A 26,910-nucleotide genomic window follows, 5' to 3' on the forward strand; every position below is an offset into this window, starting at 1 on the left:
CTTGTAAGCCTTTTTAAGTGTTGAACTTGAATTTCCGTAATGTTCTAATATTTAGCTCCCTTTTATTTAAAACTGAACTGTGTGGTTATATATTATTTAAGCAATTCTACAAGGACAAACTTAGAGCTAGGAAGATTCTTAGACGAGCTGACACATTCAGTTAAATCACCTAAGCTTCAAATGATTTTGGTTAAACATTAAAGACAGCATATTAATCTGAAAATGTATACTGAGCTAAAATCCAATTAACGACGTAAATCTAAATTCTTAATTTAAACTTGGCAACGTATTTGAGAGCAACAGAATTTGTTTAAGGTCAAACTTGAGGTAACCGAGATAATTTTGGGGAGCATAGCTTAAGATCGATATAACCGAAAGAAGAGCAGGATATGGCATACATTTTGCAGAGAAAATGTTTAAGGATAATTTTAGGCACATCCTTTAGGGAAAAGGCACAAAACTATGCCTTATGAAGAAGTTGCGACACTTAGCATATAGCTAAGCAATAGAAATTTCAACTACAGCAGCATCTTATTTCAATTAGTTTTGTGTTTGACTAAGTGTCGTCTTTTTTGCTTGAATGATTGTTATATTCTGTTTCAGATAATTTGACTGCAGTTACGTTCTATATTTGCAAAAGTAAGCCCATATATTACATTTAGATTCCGTTATCTTCATCATTCTGCTTTTTATTTTATCCTTTCCTTTCATTCAATTATTCGTTATTCCATTTATAAGTATATCTTGGTTCAGCTTATTTCTTTTTTTTATCGTACTCTATATTTTTTCCATTTTGTTTTTTTTTATGACTATTTGTCTTTTATTTGACCTTAAGTCTAATTTTTCTCTTCATTTTTTGACGTGGTTGGTCTAAAATTGTTTGAAAAGAATAAAGGGCAAAATTTATCTTATGCTTCAATTTACCAGTTGCCCAACTGCAAGCTTAGTCTGTGTAAGTGATATACAGGTTTACAAATTTGAAGGTATATTCCTAAACTTGTGAAAACATCTTGAAAAATCTAACGATTATGGCCGTTTTTTTTTATGGGGAAGGGGGCATAGAGTTTTAACAAGACACTAATCTGAAACTTTAGTCCCTTCCCCAAACAATAATACTGTTGAAATTAAATTATAGCCCATCCACTGCACACAAGGCCTTTATGAAGGATAAACTAGCCTCCAAAACAAAACAATCTTTGCATGTTTGACGTTCACAGAAGTAGGGTGGCTAAGGACCGGCAGGCCCACAGGAAAAAAAGGGGGGATCACTTCGACCCGTGCTACTCAGGAAATGCCGATATTTCCCATTGATTTTTTTATGTATTCCAGATAATTTTTCTATTTAACTTAAGCATTTTTCGAAGTTCCGTTGCATCCCCTCCCAAACAAATTTTTGTGTACGTCTTTCGTCCAGGCTCCCTAAAAGACTCACTTATTTTTGCAATTTTACTCATTAGTTGCTCTAATTTTCACATTATTCGCCTTTTTTTTTATGAATTTACGTTTTTTCACGGAACAATTATGCGTGGCTAACAAAAAACGCCGCAACTTCTCCATATCTGCGAACCACCATAGGCCAAAGCGAACCTCTATAGGCCAAAAACCAATAAATATGGGCAACAAAAACAGTTTCTTGATGAGGAGAAATGCCAACAAGCGACAAAGGACACGACCCTCTAGGATATGATTATTTTTTAGAAAAGTTATGAAATTTAAAAATAGTTCAATTATCTTGATGAGTAAGTTTTCTTTTTTCTTTTCTAACGACAGTCTCAAGAAGTCATCCCATTAAAAACTAGTTCTGTGAAGATGATTCGAAGGACGGGATATCTCCTTAAAGTGTTGAAATTAAGGAACAAGGTTTTTAATATTACGAGTGCTCTTTTCAGGACAAATCGGATTCTTTGCATTAAGGTAGATCCAAAGATTAAATTCTAAGGACGGCTGGGGAGCAGGAGTATTAAGGAGCATTCCAAGAGTAGGAAATAATTTATAAGACCATACTGGCTAATCATGATAAAGTAAAAAATCGCAAAGAAGAGAGAAACGAGGACAATAACAGCCAGTTATCCTTTCATCGTTGCTTCGAAAGAGTCCTTATTTTAGTTTCAATATTCATTTTAAGGTTTGATTTTTATATTGTGCTTTGGACTTTAGTTTCTATTTTTTTTTTTATTCTTCACTGAGGATTGTTGAGCTGATATCTCAACCGAAATATTTACATAATTATTTCTTCTGCTTTCATGGCTATCATTGTCCTCGTTTCTCTCTTCTTTGCGATTTTTATTTTCCAAGAGTAGGACTAGGCATGAGGAGTGACCAAATACATTTGTTCACTTCTGTCGTTTTGTACAAGTGCATTCTTGCATGGAGTAAGTAAAATTGGCTTATGAGAAAAATGCACAATAGTATGTTTTCAGGTTACATTATGTTCGAATATGCTCAATTGTTTTTTGTTTTTTTGTTTTTTACTGTTTCCAATCACTGTGTTCGTTTAACTTAAATGCCAAAAGATAGAATAGAAAAATCGCTTATATAGTAATTCTGATACTAATTAAAGGCAAGCTGCGATAACTCAGAGAGAACGGTTTTTCACAGGTTTAAATTGAGGGGACAGATCCTTCAGGAACCAATTTTTCAAATTAGATTCATGATCGGACAGTAAGAAATTTAAAGTTGGAAACAAGGTAAAAGGTAATTTCAAAACAAGAACACTACAGAGATTACATTATTGCTGGCAGATCGGAGCTAGCTTTGGGTAAGAACAAATTGAGCTTTTTCATTGAATGAACAAAACACACAGAGCATCAGCTTTTAAAAAAGGTATACAAAGAACCCTTGTTTTAATTTGACAGTCATAATTTTATACAATAGGAGAACATAATTGCAAGTAACCTGCATAGCATTAAGGGAAACATGGGAATTATTTGATAGTAAAAATAAAAGAGTGTGATCCTTATTCCTACCAGGAACATATCCAGATTTTTTTTCGGACGGGAGGGGGTGGGTTAGAAAAAAAACTTTAAAAACACTTTAATTTTTTATATTCATTTTTGTTACGATTTTACGAGTCGGACAAACATTGGGGGAAAGGTGGGGGGTCAAACCCCCTACCCCCCCCCTCCTGGATACAGCCTTGATTCCCACTATTCAAAATTGACAATAATAACCCCATGCACTGCCTCACAGACTGTAAGTTTCAACATTCTCGAGTCGGTAAGTATATAGTAATACTATAGTCTTCTGAATGTATTAAACTTGCTTCGAAATATATTTTTTTACCTTTTTACTAAGTCGGTAAATTTACTGATGTAGAATCAAATATGCTGAAAACTTGGTTAAAAAATAAAAATTAAGCAACCTAGATTGTATCATGTAGTTACAGTCTATGAATCAAGTCTAGATTTTGAATTACTAAAGTTACTTTTAGTTTATTGAACTCGCTGCTCTAATGTTTACATGTGTGTGTCAATACATTGTGGATACATACGAAGCTCATGATATATTTCACAAACATTCTTGCTTTAGTTTTTCCAACAAGAACAATCGGAAATTTCAATATTTCTTTTCCTGTTTGACCGATCTCAAGCCTTTTTAAAGCTGTCACCTAAAACGGAGGGTAACAATCAAAAATCAGCGCCCTTTGGAGGGGGAATTAGTATAGGTAGGTACTTCAAAATAACTTCCGTGGAATCATTAAGGCTCTGGGTCGATTCCTGACCTTCATTCACCTAATTCAGCTATAATCCAGGGTCAACAAAAGCCCCTAATTTAGAATTTTTCCAGTTCAGCGATATCTTCTGTAAATACTTAAGTGAAAACATTGTCAGCTTTTTGAATAGAGATGATATTATAATGTACTCCAACGTTTTAAATCCTTTCATATTATATTTTATATACCTTTGTTTCAGCCTTCCCAAAAAGCACTAACTCGTACTCTCTTCCCTTTTTGGGTCAGGTACTTTTCACTCACTAGGAACAAATACAAAAAAAATAGTGTGAAGGTGTAAAAGAGAAAAAAGTATTAAATAAGAGCAATATAAATATTAAATATATTATCAATATAATAGCAGTAGTAGGATAAAGTAATAAAAGTAGCAAATAACAAAGGGAAAAAATGGCCTAGTCAGATAAAATGGGCTCAAACTATTGAATACTCCCAAAATCCTAAGCTAACTATTGGCGCAAACTGCCCAATCAATCGAGCTTTTTATAACCCATTTTCGAAGAATCTTTTGACTCTGTTCTGTGAAAAAATGAGATTTTACTAATATTGAGATTTGGCTAATGCTAATTTGAGTCAATCAGATTTTTCATGAAATTTCTTTATTCGCCGTAAAGCTCAATGACAGGTCCTGATTGGCTCAAACCAGCGCTAGCTAAATCTTGTTATTGATAAAATCTCATTGTAAAAGGGGGTGAGTTAAAACGGGAATGGCAAAAGTTGTTTCTAGAAATAGAGATATCCCTATAAACTTCCTCAGTTGTCAACATTTTGGGGTACAAAAAAAGTTTAAAAAACCCATCAAAAGTTTGTTTATATTCATTTTTGTTACACTTTTTACGAGTCGGACAAACCTTTTTTTTTGGGGGGGGGGGGAGGGAGGTTAAATATATATATATATATATATATATATATATATATATATATATATATATATATATATATATATATATATATATATATATACAATATATATATATCAGTATAGATTCAGTCATTGACAAGTTTACACAAGAGAGTTATATCGTACTTTTTTGGATATTTTAACTTGGATACTTGGTAAATTTTTCATCGGCTGTTTTCAGCTCTACCTTTATTTGATCCCACCCGCTGTCATCAGTCGCTGTTAGACATTCATACACACAAGGTGTGCGAACGTATTGAGAGAGAGATTTTGCTTTTTTTGTCATTTGCCGAAGCTATGCAAGTGGGTACCGGGCGTTTGCTCAATTTAAATATTACAAGCTGTGGCCTTGCAAAATTACGCGGGTGATACCTGTCAAAGATGATGGAAGTAATTATGAAGTTTGCTGTTACGGAACTGACGAAATTAAAATAGTAACGTCAGAGAATATATGGGCCTACGCGGAGAAATATGAAGAAGCGCTGAGAGATGGCAGAAAACATGTACAGAGAGCGATAAGGCTGTGTACGGAGGAATCGGAAGGTTTAGCCGGGGATTTATCTGAGTCGGTTAATTTGATGCAGTCAGAAATTGTTAACCTTCGTGACGGCATACAGGATGAAATTCGTAGGAGAGTGAAAGACCAGTGCAGTAGATTAGGGAGTAAACCGGTGACACAGATTAAGTCAGATTTTCTTGATACTGTAACGCAAGCTGTCTATGAGGCGATCGATCTGCAATTCAAGGGTAAATTTGAACTGCTTGAGAAATCACTTGGCGATTTGCGGGCAAGATTTGTTCAAAATTGCGCAAACCTCCAAAAGCTTGAAACTAAGCTGGATGATATAAACCAGTCTTCTCTTCTGACTAAGGTCATTGTATCTGGGATAGACTCTCCCGCTCGTGATTTGCCTCACCTTGGTGAGAAAGTATTAGCTCGACTTAACAGTGAAATGGGACTCAGTCTTGATAAATCCGTTGTCAAGGGTGCAAGGAGGTTGGGAGGTGGCTCGGAAATAAAAACTCCGATTGAACTTACATTTTTTACTGAGGCATCTGCAGTTGAGATCCTGCGCAATCGCAAGAATTTGAAAGGTTCCCGAATCTATGTAAATGAGGCTCTAACCAGGGACAGGCAAGAACTCTACAAGCTTGCGCGCAATAAGTTTGAATTGAAAAATGTATGGACTTTACGAGGTGTTGTTTATGTCAAGTGCGGTTCGTAAATCATTCCGTGTAAAACGATTTCCGACGTAGTTCAGATTCGCAATGTGTCATATGAACCTGTCGTCTAAACTAAGAAGCTGTGAATTTTCTTTTTTTGTTTTATGGATCGTTTTCAGTGTTTTCTTGATTCTCGTTTGAAATTAGATGTTATTCTAAATTCAGCTACCGGAAGTGATAAAGATATGCCTTATGTAAATAATCTACCTGAATGTGATTATTCTTCAAACGAGTTTCTATCGGATAAAACAAAAAGTTGTGATTTTCCGATCCGATCGTTACATGTAAATGCCCAGGGGCTACAAAGTCCATTCAATGAACTGAAGCTTTTGCTTGCATCTAGTCCTATAGACATTGTTGGAGTTTGCGAAACTTTTCTGTCTGCTAATACACCCCTTACAATGTTAGATCTGCCCGGGATGAAGTGTATTTCGCGTACAAGGTGTCAGAATGCGACAGGAGGTCAGATGCTGTATATTCGTGATGACTGGTCTTTTAGTATTCTCAGTGATTTGTCTGTATTTGATGAAGGGTTATGTGAGACTATTTTTGTTGAAGTTGTACCTTTGGGCTGTAATTCATTTATTTTCGGGTCTGTTAATCGATCTCCGTCGGGTAACTCAAAAATATTTTTTGAAGTTTTTGAACCGCTGTTGAAAAATCTGGAAGCGTTGAAAAAACCGGTTATTATTTCGGGTGATTTTAATTTTGAATCTCGATGTTGGAAATAATAACGAGTTTTTAAGTATGATGTTGTGTTCTAATTTTCTTCCAAGTATTTCTCTGCCGACAAGAGTTACAGCTAACAGAGCTACATTATTAGATAATATATTTTTCTCTCCTTTTTTATTTGATGCTGAAAAATCGTCAGTAATTTTGTCTGATAAGTCGGATCATTTTCCGTTGAGTGTTCTTTTAAATTTAAATAATAGTAATAAACAACATCGAGATTCAACAATGAATAATTCAAAAAGCGATATACATGGATTGATTGTAAAGTCCTACGTCAGTTAATTGGTGACCATGATTAGAGTTCGGTTTATGGCTCAGATGACGCAAATGCTGCGTTTTCAGATTCTATTGATCAAATGATGCGACTGCAGGATCGGGCTTCTTCAACACGAGCTGCGCATGGAAAGTTTGTGCAGAAATTTGACCCATGGACTACTGTAGGTATTTTGACATCGTCAAAACATAAAAATAGAAAGTTTAAGAATTATTTAAAATTACAGACACCTGAGTCGTTTGAAGAATTCAGAGTTTATAGCAAAAAGCTAAAATCAATTATCAGACATGGGAAGAGAAAATATTATAAAAAGAAGTTTTTGGAGTATAAATCAGATATGACAATGACATGGCAATTGATAAATGAAAAGATACGTCCTCACAGCGTCAAAGTACTAGTGTTAATTACCTTGTTTTAAATGGAGAACATGTTACAGAGCCGAATGAAATTTTAAATGCTTTTGGAGATTGTTTCAGTAATGTTGGTTCTAGACTTGCATCGACTATGAATATGCAACCGAATTCCCCTTTTGTTCCAGTTAATGAGCAACATGCAGAAAATTCGTTTTCTTTTTCTGAGATTGTGCCTCATGAGATTGAAAAAGTTATTCTGAAGATTAAACGGATTTTTTCTAAGGACGAATTTGGATTTTCGGCTCAAACCGTCAAGCAAGTAACGTCAAGCATTTCTTCTTTGTTGGCACATATTTTTAATCTATCACTTATGCAAAGGGTTTTTTCTGAGCTTTTTAGAAAAGCAAATGTTATAGTACTACCTAAAGCTGGGAGTTCAACTCACCCTTCAGATTATAGAGGCATTTCTCTACTTTCGTTTTTCAGCAAAATTTTGGAAAAACTTGCAAATAGTCAATTACAAAAATATTTATTTCATAGTAGGATTTTACATACGTCTCAAGATGGTTTTATAAAAAGAAAGTCAACTGAACTGGCACTTCATGAGCTTTTACTAAATATTAATGATTCACTAGATGATGGTCAACACGCGTTGGCGATTTTTCTTGCGTTTGACACCGTAAATAATTCGTTGCTTCTTTTTAAACTCAAGTCTTATGGGTTTCCAACACAAGCTGTTAAATTTTTTTCATCTTACCTTTCTGGGAGACGACTAGATTGTGTTGATAAATCTCGTGATCTCCGTTCCGAAACTTTTCCGATTAATTACGGAGTGCCTCAGGGCTCTGTCCTTGCGCCTATTCTATTTATTCTTTTTATAAATGATTTGCAAGAAGTTTTGCCTCTTTTTAAAATTATAATGTTTGCTGATGATGTAGTAATTTTTGCTTCTAACCGGGACCTATCAGTTCTTTTCCAGAACCTCGAAAGTAAGTTACAAGCTGTATCTGATTGGTATTCAAGGAATTTACTAGCTCTTAATGAAAAAAAATGCCGATATATGTTATTTTCGCGAACTGGATCAGTAGTGTCAGATACCATCTCTCTTTTTTTTAATGGTCTTGAATTAAGACGGGTAGATCAGTTCAAATATCTTGGGATTATTTTAGATGAAAATTTGTCGTTTCATAAATATGTAAAAACACTGTCGTTAAAAATTTCCCGAAATATTGGCGTGCTAACTCGTCTTCGTCATTTCTTTCCTAAAGTCATTCTAAAATCTATTTATTATTCTTTCGTCCACCCATATTTTCTCTATTACATTTCGGTTTGGGCATCTACCTTTTTCGTCTGTTTTCAAATCTCTCCAAATACTTCAGAATAAAGCAATGAGGATTCTTTTTAATGTTGATTGCAGAAATTCAGTTAGACACCTATATGGGACTATATGGGACCTCAGGAATTTTCTCTTTGGACCAACTTCATTTAATTTCTATCTCTAGTATTTGTCACGATTATCAATATAGTAATTTACCTGTAAATTTATCCGGCATTTTTCCAACTAATATTCAATTTCATAATTATCCTACTACGCATCGTTCAGACTTTTCGTGCGAAATTCATCCGACATCGAGACATGCTAAGCATTTTGTTCATTAGGGTTTTCTTTTTCGTTGTTGTAAAATTTAGTTAGAAAATGGCTGTGTATTTTCGTTGGCAATATTTTCAGCGATAAGGTATGCCACCAGGCATGTGCGCTGTTTTGTGACATTTATTTATGTACGTGTTATAAATAAAAATATTCTACTCTCTACTCTATATATATATATATATATATATATATATATATATATATATATATATATATATATATATATATATATATATATATATATATATATATATATATATATATATATATATATATATATATATATATATATATATATATATATATATATATCTGAATATGACAGTAAAATACAAATGACTTGTCAGAAACACTATTATCTAACGGTGTTTATAAGTTGATTCAGCCAATTTTTACTTGAACAAGTCAATTGCTTAAAGGTGTTCTTAGATACTAAATTCAGCCCTTTTCTTTTATAAATCTATTCCCAAAAATGAGACTACAATCGTGGAAACTGTGTTTATCAACGTAAAGATAACGCAAATGATTTCGAGCTCATCAAGACATCAACGCCATTTATTAAATGCCGTTTTGTTGTTATGTCGTAGCATCTAATGTATCTAATGATCGGCACAGAACAATCACACAGAGGGCACAGAACAATCGAGTGATACGAACGCATATGACCTATTGGTCGAACGCGTCAAATCCCAAACAACAACATCTAATGATCTTGTTTCACCCTCCAATAAACTACACCCCCCCCCCCCAACACACACATTATTTAATATCGTCAATGGTTACATAGCTTATTTTATAATGTTAGGTAAAATAAAATGTGTGGATTAAGTCTAAAATACAAAACCTTTTACAGAAACTTTGGACTAGATTATTTGCTGTGAAATGAAAAAAAAATTGCAAAAGATTTCTAATTCCTTAGAATATGGAGAAAAGAATAATTAACAATAATAAATTTGGAAGACAATGTAGAAATGTAGTGAGACTGACAAAAAAAACAGAATTTTTTCGTTCTGACAAAGACATTTTCCAAAATACAGGTTTCTAAGCATGATGGATTCACTTAGAGTGTATGATCAGTTTAAAATGTTTCATACATAAAATATGCATTAATTAACAAATGAAACAAATGGTAAAAGAAGTGGAGCAACAAGTAAGGATGTTAAAGAAGGAGCAGTAATGGGAATTAGTACACAAGGTACGAGCTGCAAAAGGATGAATGCGCGGTACCTGTGTGCCCAATCCGTATGTGACAATTTTGGTTGCAATTCAAAGCTCTTTTCAATCAGTTTCTCAGCCTACACCATTCCCGAAAAATATTGCAAAACTTCATCGTGAGTAGGCCTGAACTGTGGTCGACGCTATTTCGGCGAGGGGCAACTGTTTCTGAGGGTCATTAAATATAAAAAAAAAGTTTTTTTTAACTGAAAATAAGGAGCAACATTAAAACTTAAAACGAACAGAAATTATTGCGTGTATGAGGGGGATACTCCTCCACAGCACCTCGCTCTTTACGCAAAATTTTATTAGTAATTTTTGAAAAAGCTTCTTACTGTTCTAATTAAACGAACAAAGTGTTTCAACAGTTGTTTTTAAAGGATCGGGACAGAATCCAAAATTTAGCGTAAAGAGCGAGGTGTTGTAAAGGATTAACCCCCCTCGTATACGTAATAATTTGTTCGTTTTAAGTTTTAATGTTGCTCCTTACTTTCAGTTGACCAGGAAATCTGGCAACTCTTCCACAGAAAAATTCCTCCTTCCCAAGGATTTATTCTCTAGACAATTCAATCATGTTAAAAATTTACCCCGGACAATTAGGCTACCCTTAACATCTCCACGCGTAAAATTCAGTAGGGAAATAGAAAGCAAGACATAAGATGAATTTCATATAGGAATTCTGGCAGATTCCCCCAGTGTAAAAATTTCCCCTGAAAATACACCCCTGGAAACTTCCCTCACCATTGAAAATTATCCCCGTGGAAAATCACCCCCCCCCCGCGAGATATGTATGCACACTTCCCAATAACAAATACTATAGGTAAACAATGGGAAAATTTTGTAACTTAAAGACCTTTCCCCAGGGGCTGTGGGAGGGTCATGGTATCCCCAAAGGCATAGTTATTCGATCTTTCAACTATCCTGATCCAAATGGCTATCTCAAAAATTTTGATCGGACGATTTTGAGAAAAAAAGGGGCATGGGAGGGGGCCTAGTTGCCCTCTAATTTTTTTGGTCACTTAAAAAGGGCACTAACAACATTTAATGTCTGTTTGAATAAGCCCTCTCACGATATTCTAGGACCACTGAGCCGATACGATCACCTCTGGGAAAAAAACAACAAAAAAACAAATAAACACGCGTCCGTGATCTTTCTTCTGGCAGAAAATACAAAATCTTACATTCTTTCAGATAGGCGCTTGAAACTTCTACAGTAGGGTTATCTGATACGCTGAATCTGGTGGTGTATTCTTCATCAAGATTCTATGACTTTTATGGGGTGTTTCCCCTTTTTTCAAAAATAAGGCAAATTTTATCAGGCTCGCAACCTTTGATGGGTAATATTAAACTTACTGAAACTTATATATTTGAAATCAGGATAAAACTTGAATTCTTTTGATGTTCTATTGGTACCAAAATTCCGTTCTTTAGAGTTTCGGTTACTATTGGGCCGAATCACTCCTTACTTACAGTTCGTTACCACAAACTGTTTGATAAAGTAATATTCATACAGACTAAAAAGACCCTCAAGCCGAGTGAGTATCTTCTGTTTGAGCTAAGATAGTACTCTCTCTCTCACAACAGGACCAGCCGTATTCCGCCTCACTTTGCATCTGAAATTCAAATGCGTGGGAATTTATTTAATCGTAAGCTTCGTAGACTCACGGATATGTCTAGGGTATGGTAGTACCCTAGACAGCAAGGAAAATACAGCACTGTTGCCAGGATGGTTTTCTGACTAGTTTCAGTCTTTTTTTTTTACCAGCAAATGAAACTCAGAGAGGAAAGAAATTAACAAAATGAAAAATAAAATAAAAAAGGGTGAAAAAACTAGGATTTTTTCAGCCAGTGGCGAACTATGAAGAAGACAAAATAAGCAAATATTTCGACAAGAACCTCCGCCAAGTCGTCCTCTGTGTTAAACAAAAAACTCAGGAAAGGATAAAACTGACCCTGTATTGGGTAGTGGTGTCTACAGAATCCCGTGTTCTTGTGGGAAATTTTACATTGGTAGGACCCATCAACAACTAGGTCAACGTTTGAATGAGCACAAAACTTCAATAGATAAATCTCTGAGATAAAAAAATAACAATGAAAACTTTGATTCGGCATTGGCTTTGCATATTTTCATAAAGCGGACCCATTTAGTTGTTTTTGACGAAGCAACCTTAATATCAACCGTACATGGTATGCCACAAACTTTTAAAGAGGTAATTGAGATAAAAGAATACATGAACCAAATTTAAGCAATAACAAGAAATAATGGAGATATTTCATCAAACCTAATTGAGGACAGTTTTATTTCGAAGGATTCAATCAATATTTTCACCCGGTATAACTTAAAAGAACCTATTTGCATATCTAATGAAAACCGAAACTGTAGACCAGCTAAAACTATTGCAAAGCAAACGATTCTTGCCCAATCATCTTGGTAAATTCATTTTCATTGATTCCTGCCTGGTTTTTATTCAGTGTCTGTTCTGTCTTTGTAGGGTAAACTTCGAAAGGTTAGATTTTCGTTTTTTTTTTTCTTTGTCTTCTTTTTTGTTTAGCAATAAGGACGAATTAGTGGAGGTCGTTGTCAAAATATTTGCTTATTTTGTCTTCTTAATAGTTCACCACTGGCTGAAAAAATCCCAGTTTTTTCACCCTTTTTGATTTTATTTTTCATTTTGTTAGTTTCTTTCCTCTCTGAGTTTCATTTGTCATGTATAGCCAGTGTGGTCTGAAAATGTATTTTGTACCAGCCTAATAGACCTTTGGTGCTGCTCGTCAAGTTATCACTACACATGAATTTTCAATATTTTGATGACTCAAAACCAGCAACAGACTGTCCAAAATATTCCCCTATACCTTTTCTTTGACCATTGAAATAAATATCAATATTCGTATTTAGTTACATGAGTTGTTATTATGGCTCCCAAGCTATTATAGTAAGACTTCAAAAGTAATAATCCAGGAAGTGTTAAATATTGAGTAGTTTGCAGGTTTTCTTCTTCTGGAAATACTCTTCTAAAAAATTCCAGAAAAAAATTTATAATTTTTGTTTTCGTTTTCTTTTCATCAAACACGGATTTAACACATTGACACTTCTGGCATTGGAGAAAAACAACAACATTCAAAAGAAAGGAAAAAAACACATACCACCATCCTATCAGGGGCTTGCGTCCTACTATTCTCTTCATTAACAGTATCAGCATACCAGACAATTGTGACTGCGTCATCTGGAGACAACATATTCCAAAGACCGTCTGTACCGAGGATCAAACATTTGTGTTTGCCTATGTCAATTGGATAGACATGGACATCAGGAATTGGAGAAACAACAAATTCGTCGAGAGCTGAATTATAGCTCCAAAAATCGCCTATAAATTCGATCAGTAATTTTAACTATAAGAGAAAAGGAACAACGCCTTAAATTTGTCATTAATTCTTTTTCTTGTAAAAGCTCAACAAAAGAAAATAGTTATATATTTGTGCCTTTCCTGAGACTAGGTGCGTTGCACAAATGTGTCAAGATTGAAGTTAAGCAAATTCAGAGCGAAAACAGACAATTTGTAGGTTAATCCACATAAGTTATCAAAAACTTGTGAGCCTACCAATGTTCAACTGGAAACTTTTATTTGTCTTTTGCCAAAGGGTAGAGTCAACAACTAGGGTTATAATCTCTTAAAATAAAGATGACTAACTCTAACTGTCATAAACTCTCGTTTCGAGAAGACGGTGAGAACTAACAACCTACTGATAAATACAATTTTTAGCAATCTGGTTTTGCAAAAAAAAAGGTGAGCAATGGCAAATAGTTATTGATATATAATAATACGGAGAAATAGTGACGCATAGAAGAAAGTTGGGCATACAAGATTCTGTAGAATTAAAGTATCCAAAAAAATGAATACAAGAAGGAAATATTTTTTTTACGTCGTGAATTGTTTCATGTTATACTATTTTAAATTTCTTGAAACAAAAAGTCCGATAGCACCTGTAAATTCAACATTATTTCATTTTTAATTCGAAGAATATTCAACGTAGTGTTACAAGATTCAAGAACAGTTAGTGAACTTTCTAAGTCAACGGACCGGTAACCTGCTTTGACCTGCAATTTCGAAGAAAATTGTACCACCTTTACTCAACGCTGTATAAGAAATTCAAGAACAGATAGTGAACTTTTTAAGTCAATGGACCGGTAACTTGCTTTGACCCGGAAGTGATTATTTTGTTTAACATGAAAGCACTTTATTTTCATTTTTGATATACTAGTAACTCTACTGATGATGATGACTGACTTTGTCATCAAAATATTTAGAGCCTTTGTTTTATATTTCCATTTCACTATGTAATAAAAGGACCTATCCCTATTTGGAAATCTTATTGATAAAGTCCGATTCATTAGCCTGCATGTTTTTTGGGGAGTTAAACCAGACAAAGAGGGGGCAGAGCACACGTTATGACGTTTCTAGTTAGGTTTTCATTCTCTGTCACCATAGTTAAAGTATTAATTTTCTAAATTGAGGCAACAGAACGCAGAGCAAATACATGTTGACACCTGCGTTCGCGTAAAAGAAAATAAAATGCTTTGACCACTGAAACGCCCTCTAAAGCTTCCAATTAATAATATTGACGAGTAGTTCGACGACTTAGAAGACGAAGGTTGAAGAAAAAAAATATTTTTAGAAGAATAAGCCAGTCCCAAAAAGCATAATCACCAGTAACATCTAGCTACTCTCATTTTAGTTGTCGTTCTGTGCAATGGCCAATCCACTTCTTTCTTTTATTCACTTGAATCACATTGGTATTTAAATCATTTGGCAATTAAGACAACTACCACGAAAATAATAGAAACTTCTCCAGTATATAATTTCTGTATAATATATATAATATAAAATTAAGATAAGAGCAAATTAATTCTTTTTCACGTTTTAATCACTTTTCACGTTTTAATCACAAGTTATTTTCTTGATCCTCTTATACTCCCTCCAGCAGGGAGGGTAAATAATGACTAACATATTAAAAATAACATGTTTTAAGGCAAATCTTTGCCATTCTATGAAACACCACAAAGCACCATATTTATACATGTTGGACAGCGATTGAAATTCGCACAATATAATAGTAAAGAAAATACATCCAATACTAAAATAGACCAACTTGTATGAACCTCAATACAATGGATATAATAAGACAAAGCACGTGAACAAATGAAGCCCAACATATATTATCTACTTTGTCTTCAAGAGATCAGGCAGAATTATATTTCAAACTGAAATCAGGAGCTAAACAGAGAATAGTTTATTTAGGGATCTCCCCTGTTTCGTAATTGCTTCTCAGTTGACGAAACCAGCCAACATGTCTTTATTTATTGTCCGCCCCTGTGCGAGAAAACAGGAGTCCTCAGCCATCTTTGTTCTAAGCAAAACTCTTGAAAGATTCAATGTAATTCTGAAATCTCGCCTTCCTCCCAAAAATCATAAAATGACTAAGTGATATTTGACCTGCTAAAAAGAGACTAACTTATAAGATTGCTTTTTGTTGTTTATAGAGCGTGGTAGCAGTTTATCTTAGCAAGCTTTTTGAAAAGAAAATTTCACTACAAAACTAACTTTTTATTTTGACCAATGAATCGACTAATTTTTAATCGACTAAAAATATTAAATTTTTATTACAAAAGGAAAGCAAATTTTTACTTACAAACTGAACAATTTTTTAACCAGTGTCGCACCTAGGTCATAAAGAGCGAATAGTACCTGCTTCTGAGGTTTTTTCAGCTCCAACATCATGCAAAAAAAAATAAAATAAAAAATAAAAAAATAGTCAAACCAAAATCCAGGAGCAAAAACTGCTTTCCTCTGCTAAGACCGATTTAGCTAAAATGGATGTTTAAAATGATTAGAAATAAATCAAACTTAAACAAAACATATTCTGCAAGCATCGAAATCTTACATAGCCTGCCTTTTATTCATTCTTTGGTTTCCGGGTATTGAACCATTTGTCAATGTTTTAGCTAAAAATTTCGGGTAGCTTAGGCCCAAGATTTCGGTTGCGAATCTTTGTCATTCTTTGAAAGATCATAAGACATTCACAAAAAATATTCTAAATTTCTCTTCTTAAAATGGTCCATTCCTGGCAACTACTATTGATTACTTATTATTGTAATTATTTGACACGAACAGACCTTGTTATATTTTATAGAGTACTCGCTCTAAATTTCTCCTCTTTTTTTCCTTTGCTTTAGCCAATCTTCATAAGTATCCCTAGAAACGAACTAAGAACATTCTTGCTAGAAAAAGTACCTTTTAGTGAAATTACTACAAAATTTAACAGAAGAAAAATCAATGATTAAGTAGAAAGTTCTTCAGATAAGTTACCCTGGTAAAAAAAATCAAGCATCATAAAATATTCAACAATGGGACAATAATAAAAAAAAGGGCTTTGCTCAAATGTGCTCCAACGAAAGAACTTTCATATCACAACTAAAACAAAAGGAGATTTCAAAAAAGTCTATAAAATAAGCATTGAATAACAGTTTCTTGTTTAAGACATGGGCGTATTACGAATAAAAAAAAGCAGGAAAAGAAAAGTCTACTAATTAGTGAGATCACCAAATAACTGTTATCTAAAAAAATTACACCTCCAGTATTTTGTAAATAGACCAACTTCCTTTTGCCAGTAAATTTAGTATGTGAGCAATAATTTAAAGGTCCAAGAAATCTCAGGATGAAAAAAGAATAAAACAAGGCTCTTATTTGTCTCTCCAGTGTGGACATGCGTAAATTAAAATACGCGAGTGCATACATGTAGCCAAGGCCGTATCCAGGGGGGGGGGGTGGTTGAACTTTGTAAAACCTTTCCAAAAAAATCCTTTGTACCCCCCCCCCCCAAAAAAAAAATCTTGGATACGACCCTGCCTGTAGCTATGCGAAAAGTCAAAGGTGAGTGAGGTTGAGAAAGAGTATAGAAATCTATACTGCATATTGATCTAGAGGAAATTAGCATTACCAATAAGTCTATCCCTTTTTATTTACACCCCACCTCCATAAAAATACACTGATCTACCAACACCCAGCCTAAAAATTGCACCAGGGTGCACCTATGAATAGGTGATATCAGAGATTGTTGGCTTTGGAAAAGGGCTGTGACATGGATGTGTGTCATACATTCACTAATTTTTTTTTTTTTTTTTTTTTCTAATCATGTAATCAACAAAACAATCAAACACAGCAAAGAAGTTTTAGATAACAATGCAGCAAAGAAAAATAAAAACCAATAAAATATTCTACCAAGTGCACGAGCGACTGCCAAAAAAGGAATCTCATCAATTTGAGTGGACCTACGAACAGGACCTTTGTGTCCAATCCTTGGACGGTTCCAGACAACACGAGGTACGCCTGCTTTATAGATAACCTTCCCACCACTCTGATGTATTCGCTCATTTTCAGGAGCTGATTCAGGTTTATGATCACGAGTTAACGAATATCCTCGCCATCGTCTCTTATCTAAAACAAAATGCATATATAAAGAATTATTACACAGTGAACACAAAGCGAAATTAGAATTTCCTACTCTCAACCTTAATTTGCTTTAAGTAAAAAAATCAGTTTTCAAACGCAAAATTTGCAATTTAACCTCTCATAGCACACAGTGTTAATACCACATTTTATGGGCCTGATTTTCTAGGTTCAACTCTTATTGAATTGGTTCCGAGACTGAAGTTTTGTATAGAGTTCAAAAGGAAAAAATCGCATGACTTTACTTTAGCCCAAGCATGCATTTGATATATTTATCTGGTGAATTCAAATATCGGTATTTTCAAACCCTTGTTAAGAAAAAAAGGAACAGACACTCACCGAGGTCATATCCAGGGGGTTAGGGAGCTTGACCCCACTCCCCTGGAAATATTCGTCCGACTCGTAAAGACGTAACAAAAATGCATATAAACAAGTTTTCAATGTGTTCTTTTTTTCTTTTTTTTAACCTCCCCCCTCCCCCCCCCTGAACAAAAATCCTGGATACAGCCCTGACACACACACACGTAGATAAACAAACAAAAAATCCAAATCAATAAGATATAGTATGTTTTATTACTTAGGAATGTCTCAAAATGGCTCTGAAAGGATGCAGTGCCAGTCATAGTAGTCCTGAAATTGGCTTGCTTGAAGACTACAACTATTTTCAAATAATCTATTCAAAATTTGTTAATTTATTTGAGAATATTTATTCAACTTTGAATGAGAAATATAATATGTGGTATCAATATGGAATGCAAAATATCTTACAATAATGTTTGACCATAGTATGATGCATACAACTTGCTTCAAATAACAGCTTAATTTGTCTAATCCACAAACAAGACCATATAAGGACACAAAAATGGTAGGGCAAGGAAAACCTCAGCTTCCCTACAATCTGGTACCAAAGAACAGATTATGTACTTGTTGAAATGAAATATGACGCTTACTAGCCCACAATTTGTGTTCATGGTCTACCCCCCCCCCCCTCCCTCCTCTCCTGATAAATTGTTGTAGATATCCTTGAAACCATACCTGCATATAGGTAGTAAGACTTCCCACGAAAATATGGGCTTCAAAAAATGCTTTAAAACCATTTGATATATTACAGAACCTTTAAATATCCATTAACTGAAGTTCCAACCCATTTGTACCTATTACTGAAATAAACTTGAAAAATCAATTTCAACCGGTTGATTGAAACTAAAAGAGAAAATGTAGAGATGAATTTGGATGTGAATGCTGGACCCCATTTACAAATACGATATTTATCCAAGTCTACATCTTTTCAACAGACTTAACTACCATAATACTCAGAGATATGTCCACTGAAAGAGAGGACAGAGTATGTGTGGGAATGGGGAGATGGTCAAAAATCAGGTGTCCATGTCTGATAGGAGGTTGTTTTTTTCCCTTGACATATTCATGTTTTTTGTTTTTTTTTTGGCTTGACACATTAGTGCAGTTGTAAGCAAAATTAAATGTGCAAATATGATCTAAAAAGGGATCACTTTTCACTATTACAATCACTTTTCAATTTGAGGATACCATACAACAAGGCGAGAATTTCACACCAGAACTGGTCACTGCTCTCAGGAGTCCTATCTACATTTAAAAAAAGTCAATGCTCACCATGCTCCTGGTATCCAAGAACAATACCAGAATCCCCAACATGACCAACGTAAATTTTGCTATTCCGAATGAATGCAATGCTTGCTGTTGTTCCTGAAGTACTTGGCAGCCCAGTTGCAGTCTTAGGCCAGGAATCTGCAAGAAGAGTAAAAAATGAGCAGTGCCATTAGGAGATCCTAACTCTAACTTCAAAAGATAATAATTAGCCTTGGAGTCTAGTTAAAAAAAAACAATCGGTAATTTATTACACACTATAAATAATGGTAAATAGCAAAGTACACAATGGTAAAAAAAAATGAACAGCACTAAACCATGATTACAGGCACATATTCAAGATGGTCAAATGATCAAAAACAGAATGACAACCACAAATGTAGGAAACACCAGCTATTACTAACGTTAATACCCCACCACTAAAAAGACCAGTTTTTTGGCTTGCACTGGTCAAATCCCTAATGAAAAAACAGAAACTCTTGGTCAGCCACCATTATGAAGCTGTTTGACGCCAGGGAGAGCTAATGTTTGAGTGCTGCTTCAAGTACAAGCAAGTAAGTACTAGAATGGCCAGACAGAAAAAACAAAATCATTTTCTGGCAAAAAAGGGGTACAGAAGAGGGGGGATGAACTGAAACAAATGAACTTGCATATATCAGCATGGCAATAGAGGCCAATATACGCAAATAATACACTTACATAACTAACTAGATCTGCAGATCACTAGAAAGTTAGCATTCATGACAAGGTAGCAGAATCAGATTTTGAGGAACATTCAAAAGTATTCTAAAAATAATCAACTCAAGCAAAGCAGGTCAGAAAACTATACCTAGTTGAACTCGTTTTTGAAAAAGAATATGTCAATTAAAAATTAGACAACTAACTTTAACTTTGAGGAATGGTGATAAGTATCAACGTTTTAACAATAGAACAATAGAAAGGTTAGCACAATTGGTAAACAGGAAACAGAAGCTAAAAATGGTTTATGGAATTGAATGCCTCAGAAATATCAAGAGCAAAAAGGCTGTAAATATGGCATTTGTTAGCTTCCTGCAGACGATAAGAAAGCACTTGGCAAGCAAGGCTACATCCTATGCTAGGCAAAAACAAAATCTGGTTCTCTTCAAATTCAGTTTTAGAGCTGAGATAGGAAGGATATATTAATACTTTACTACAATTAAATGATACTACAATTATCACTACAATGATACTACAATTAAATGATACCATATAATAGAGCGATAAGACAAACAACCAAAGCAACTTTAGATTTCTTAAGGTTGAAGTTATCATACTATACAGATAAACACCAGGCAAAAGAAAAAACAGATTATTTATTTATTTTATTCAATAAAGGAGGAAGCCATAGGCTTGTCGCATAACAACATAAAAAAATAACAGCTCAAACAGCAACACAGCAAAACACAAAAAGAAATAGAACGAAAAAATATTCATAAATAAAAAACAACTATGCAACAACTATATTACAGAAACTGTTTTTTGTAGAACTCAGTTTCAACAAGAGCACTCTTAAATGATTGTACTGTTTGCTTAGAAACTACGGTATCAGGTAAACTATTCCAAAGTTTAGTTGCATGGTTAACAAAGCTACATTGACCTATTTTCTTGAGCATTTGTGGCTGATACAGTCTATACAAGTTTTGTCGAGTGGCTGAGTAAAGACTAAGTTTGAATAACAAGTTATTTATAAACAAGATAAATTGAAAGGAAATTACGTAAGCTAACTGCTAGCCAAAAAAAAGGGCTATACCTGTACAGAAAATTATTGGATGCAACAAGGGAAGGTGAATCCAAAACATCTGTATCACAAACACCAGCTATTGACCATCCTTTTTGTGAAAATTCACAAAGACCACAGAGATGCACACTGTACAATGATGTTTTGTAAGATAGTTAGATCTTTGCTCATTCCAAAAAGACAATACCTCTCCTAGGCCTGACACAACAGACCAAAACTTAGACTTGATTTTAAAATTCAGTAGATCAAGATTCATTGCTCTAAAAGACTGTTGATCTTTAGCTTTAACTCTACATTAATGAACATATAGCTCTCCTGCATGAGCTAAACAAAAAAGACAATCTGACTATAATACTGATTCCATCCATTCTTATGTTTCATTGAGATACATAGAACACAGCAAAAGTTGAACAGGATCTCAAAGAATGAATAATGCTAGTGGAAGTAGAGTGAAAGCAGAGTGGAAAATGCTTAACACCATATTTGCTTTCTTCCAATCATTCATGTTTTGGGATGGGCCCATGTATACAATGCTGGCATTCCATTGAAATACCAAGTGACAGTAGCAGGCAGTCAAGATCTTGATGATCAGCATGAACTGACACAAGAGAAGGTATGAATATGCTACAATAAATAACATGAACTAAGCTGGAAGTCCTGCTAGAATTATGCACATATAAGCAGGTAACAGATTTTTCTGCAATAGAACAAGGAAGCAAGAAATTAAAGAGTGTCTGCAGTCATAGTGAAAAACATAAAACATCTGTACTGAAGTTACCAACAAGTAAAACTCAAATACTTGATTAGTAATACTTAGCACCAGCATTTGAGATACTTTGCATGAATTTGAGAAAATATTTGTTGAAAAAAAAAAAAAAAAAGATTTTGTGTATATCCATTATTGTCCTTAACAAGAAAACTTATGAAAACAGAACAGGCAAGGGCAAAATATACATGAGTCAGATTAATTGGCACATTTAGGAGCTATATCTCGTCATTTTGCATATGAGCTCCCTAGAACAAGGCACTGGCCTGGACACAATCAGCCTTAACAGGATATTAAATAGAAAAAACAAGTTTTTTAAACTGAAAGTAAGGAGCAACATTAAAACTTAAAAAGAACAGAAATTATTCCGTATATGAAAGGGGCTGTCCCCTCCTCAACGCCTCGCTCTTTACGCTAAAGTTTTTTATTGTTTTAAAAAATAAACTTGTGAGAAAGAGTCAAACTTTAGCGTAAAGAGCAAGGCGCTGAGGAGGGGACAGCCCCTTTCATATACGGAATAATTTATGTTTGTTTTAAGTTTTAATGTCGCTCCTTACTTTCAGTTTAAAAAACTTGTTTTTTTTTATTTAATAACTGATTGTTTTTTAGTTAATGCAGCTTTTATTTTGGCTCACTGTCATTGAATAAGTAAACAAAATTTGCATACAAATTTTACTTTTCTTTTGCTAAATGGCTGTCTCTAAATTTGGTTCTGACGTAATTTACAAATTAACTTACGTAACAAACTTCTATATTTGTATATTTTTCTTCTAGCAAAAAATACAAAGTTGCAGATTTTTGCAGATATGAGCTTGAAACCTGTGCAATAGAGTTTTCTGATACGCTGAATCTGACGGTGTGAGTTTCATTAAAATTCTTTCACTTGTAGGGGATGTTTCCCCCCTCTTTAAAAATCAGGTAAAATTACTCAGGCTCGTAGCCTTTGATGAGGAATACTAAGCTTATAAAATTTATATATTTAGAATCAGCATTATAAGCCCATTCTTTTGATACATTTATTGACATCAAAATTCCGTTTTTAAAAGTTTTGATTACTATTGAGCTGTATCACTTGTTTTTTTTTATTACATATAAGAGGGGGTTCTCCCCTTAGTCAATACCACGCTCTTTATGTTAAAAGTTAAAAAAAAATTTAATTCACAAACCCCTGAATCACAAAGGCCATTTAATTAGAATAGATAGCTATTTTTAAATCACTAAAAAAAAGCTGTAGCGTAAAGAGCGAGGTATTGACTTGGGGGAGAACCCCCTAATATACGTAATAAGTTCTGTTAGTTTTAAATTATAATGTTACTCCTTACTTTCGGTTGAAAAAACTTGTTTTTTTTTTAAATTTAATTTCTGATTGTTTTTAAATAATGCTTGGAAATCTGGCGCCCCCTTCATAGAAATGTCCCTTACCCCAAAGAAACATCCTCCACAGAAAGATTCTCCCGAGTAACCCCCTCCTCCAGCCCCCTCCCCCCACCAGAAAAAATTCTTCCTGAAAATGTCTGTATACTTCCCAATAACCAATACAATATGTAAGCAATGGGCAAAGTTCATAACTTGCAGCCCTTCCTCTGGGAACTGTGGGGGATTAAGTCATCCTAAAAGACATATTAATTAGATTTTCGACTACGCTGAACAAAATGGCTATCTCAAAATTTTAATTAGGTGACTTAGAGAAAAAAATTAGTGTGGGAGGGGGCCTAGTTGCCCTCCCTTTTTATTGGTCAATTAAAAAGGGCACTAGAACTTTTAATTTCCTTTCCAATGAGCCCTCCTACGATATTCTAGGACCACTGGGTCAATATGATTACCCTAGAGAAAAGAAAAAAAAAACAAAAAAAAAAGAAAAATAAAGACACATCCATGATCTTTCTTCTGGCAAAAAATGAAAAATTCCACATTTTTGTAGATAGGAGCTTGAAACCTCTACAGTAGGGTTCTCTGATACGCTGAATATGATGGTGTGATTTTCATTAAGGTTCTATAACTATTAGGGGGTCTTTCCCCCTTTTTTCGAAAATCAGCCAAATTTTCTCAGGTGTGTAACTTTTGATAAGTAAGATTAAACTTGATGAAACTTATATATTTGAAATCAGAATTAAAATCTGATTCTTCTGATGTATCTATTGGTATCAAAATTCCGTTATTTAGAGGTTTGGTTACCATTGAGCTGGGTTGCTCCTTACTTACAGTTTGTTACCACAAACTGTTTGATGAGGATTGGCAGTTGAAACAACAATGAGGTAAGCTCAAGAACTCAGTAATAGAGAAGAGTCCTATTCCTAATTTATCCTTCAAAATCTGGGCTTTGGCAAAAGAATGAATAAATTGTAATTCTTACTGAGTTTTAAGTTGTACGTAGAGATGCTAACTGCAAAGACCATTAGGGTAATCAGCGAAGCTAAAATATCTGCTTCTTCAGAATATCCTCAACCAAGTTCAAGCAACTTTTTTTTTCAAAAAAAAAATGTAATGTGTGTGTTTAAAATGTCTAGGTCAAAAGCTTTCTGCATAATTATGTTCAATTGATTCATCCTCAATAAGACACATAATATTAGAAAGGATTTTACACAAAATCAGAAGATCTTAATGAATCTGTGAATGATTATCCACCATCAATGAGAAACAGCCAAAAATCAACACATTAACCACAGATTAACCAAGAGTACAGCAGGTCAAGGTTAACAAGTGCAAATAGGAAACAAAATATATATCACCCATACTAAAGAATATACTACGCAATAAAGATGTATACACCAGAAAGACAAAAAGCAATTTGGTAAAAACACCTTTAGCCACAACAATAAGGGAAAAAAAAGAAATTAAAAATATACTGCAAATAGCAAATACTTCTTTATAAGGTTCCACACAGCAACAGTCTTGCAATACATGACAAAATAGATTGGACTAATCGTCATTTTAAATCAAAGAATTCTATTCACTTTGCCCTACAATTGTTGTATAACAATGAAGTGTCTACATTCTTTCTTTTATTAATTAAAAAAAACTTTTTCCACAAAATAAGTTTATCAAAGAAAAGTAAAGAACTCCTCCATTAAACTAAAAATGAGCAAAAATAGAATCAAATAATTTACCAAGGGTAAAACTACCACAAATCAGCATCGATAAATAAATGAAACCCAAAACGAACAGAAATCACAATAATTAACTGAGTCAAACTCAAAACGAGCAGAAATTAACATAAGTTGGGCGCAAAACCCCTATGCCTTCCCAAGGCCAGATTAAAATTTGCACTTTACTGAAAAAAATATAAATGTTTTTACTTTTATAACTTTAATAAATCAAATAATTTTAACATTTTGATTACTAAATATCAGTATATGTATATTAAACTGACAATGCACAGTCATTTTTATTTTTTTCAGTAAAGTGCAAATTATGTTCTGGCCTTGGGAAGGCATAGGGGTTTTGAGCCCAACGTATGTTAATTTCTGCTTGTTTTGAGTTTGACTCGGTTATTTATTGTAAATTTCTGTTCGTTTTGGGTTTCACTTATTTATCAATGCTGATCAGGGATAGTTTCATGCTTGGTAGATTATTTGATTTTATTTTTGCTCATTTTTGTTTAAAGGAGTTCTTTACTTTTCTTTGAAAAACTATTTTTGTGGAAAAAGTTTTTTTTAATTAATTTCTGTTTGTTTTATATTTACTTAGTCTTTTCAGAGAAAAAGAAAATAACACATTTAATCTTTTCATTTTTTTTAGACTGTACATTTCGGCCTGCTATTTGTATGCTGGAGAACAATTTTCAGCAATTTTTAGCAACATACACCCTCTTAAAAATCTGGACACAGATAGTAGTGTTTAATTTAGTTTCATACCTCCTCTAGTTTACCTGAAATGGAAAACTTGATACCATTATCAAAGAAATCTATTTACTTACTTTGATAGCTTGGATACACTTACACTATTTTGATTTGGTTAAATTTTAAGAGCAGAAACAGCCCCAAAAGTTTGAACATAATACCCTCAGTCATTCTTGGGATACTGCTGAGATGCCTTATTGGGAATTAGCATTAACACAGTGCATTTTGATTTAATCTTATGGCAACTTTAGTTTTTAAACATAAAGTCAAATGGGAGGGTGGGAGTGGAAGGGGGATTAGTTCCCCTCCAATCAGATTCGACTATTAAAAAGGGCATCAGCCCTTTCTATTTTTAATTGAATGAGCCCTTTTCGAAATTCCCTTGACAACTCCTTCGATACGAAGTGGATGGATGGGGGATGGATATTGGACATAGGACATTGTGACCACAATGTTCTTTACTTAGGGGATGGATGGGGGGATGGGTTGTCATCCTTAAAGACCTAATTTCCAAAACTTTCAACTGCGTTGAACAAAATGGCTATCTAAAAATTTTGATTGGATGTGTTTGGGGAAATGGTGGGCATGAGAGGGGCGTTAGTCTTTCTCTAATCACTTTCAACTATTAAAAAGGCACTAGCCCTTTCAATTTCCAATCCAATGAGCCCTTTTTCAAGTTTCTAGGACAAAGATTTCAATAAAAACCTTATATGCCCCCAGGCCATGACTTACAACCCTTGCCCTGAAGACTGCAAGGGGAGTGCCCTGCTCAAAGGTATAAGTTCCTGAACTTTAAACTGTGAGGAACAAAATGGCTATCTAAAAACTTTGATTCGATATGTTTGGGGAAATGGTGGGCATGGAAGGGGTGTTACTTGCCTTCCAAACACTTTTGACTATTAAAAAATGTTCTAGCCCTTTCAATTTTCAATTGAATGAGCCCTTTTTTAAGTTTCTACGACAATGCTTTCAATAAGAGTCATATCTCGCCCCAGGGCTAAACTTGAAACCCTTACCATGAGGACTGTGGGGGAGTTTCCTCCTCAAAAACATAATTTCGAACTGGAAATCCACAGCAGTGAACAAAATGGCTATCTAAAAATTTTGATTGAATGTGTTTGGGGGTAAGGTGGGCAAGAGAGGGGGGCTAGTTGCCCTCAAATCACTTTTGACTATTAAAAAGGGCACTAGACCTTTGAATTTCCAATCAAATGAGCCCTTTTTCTATGACAAAGATTTCAATAAAAACTTATATACCCCCAGGGCATAACTTATTACCCTTGCCCTGAAGACTGTGTTTTGTATAAAAAAAAAAAAATTCCCTGTTGTTCTACTTAT

The 26,910-nt window shown here is 34.2% G+C and overlaps 1 protein-coding gene across 1 annotated transcript in view; it reads right to left on the bottom strand.

Annotated features, from left to right (window-relative positions):
• Pp2C1 (protein phosphatase 2C) overlaps positions 1–26,910 on the bottom strand; it is a 52,517-nt gene that overhangs the window by 19,890 nt on the left and 5,717 nt on the right. The window contains exons 2-4 of the mRNA XM_089088780.1: positions 19,215–19,349; positions 17,355–17,570; positions 13,222–13,442 (exon numbers count right to left, since the gene is read on the bottom strand). Of these exons, the coding sequence (XP_088944906.1) occupies positions 13,222–13,442; positions 17,355–17,570; positions 19,215–19,349 (572 nt within the window). The remainder of the gene's footprint in view (positions 1–13,221; positions 13,443–17,354; positions 17,571–19,214; positions 19,350–26,910) is intronic.

Source organism: Artemia sp. Qi Xiang Cuo, chromosome 5, assembly GCF_049724085.1.
Source record: "Artemia sp. Qi Xiang Cuo chromosome 5, ASM4972408v1, whole genome shotgun sequence".
NCBI classification, from domain to species: Eukaryota; Metazoa; Arthropoda; class Branchiopoda; order Anostraca; family Artemiidae; genus Artemia; species Artemia sp. Qi Xiang Cuo.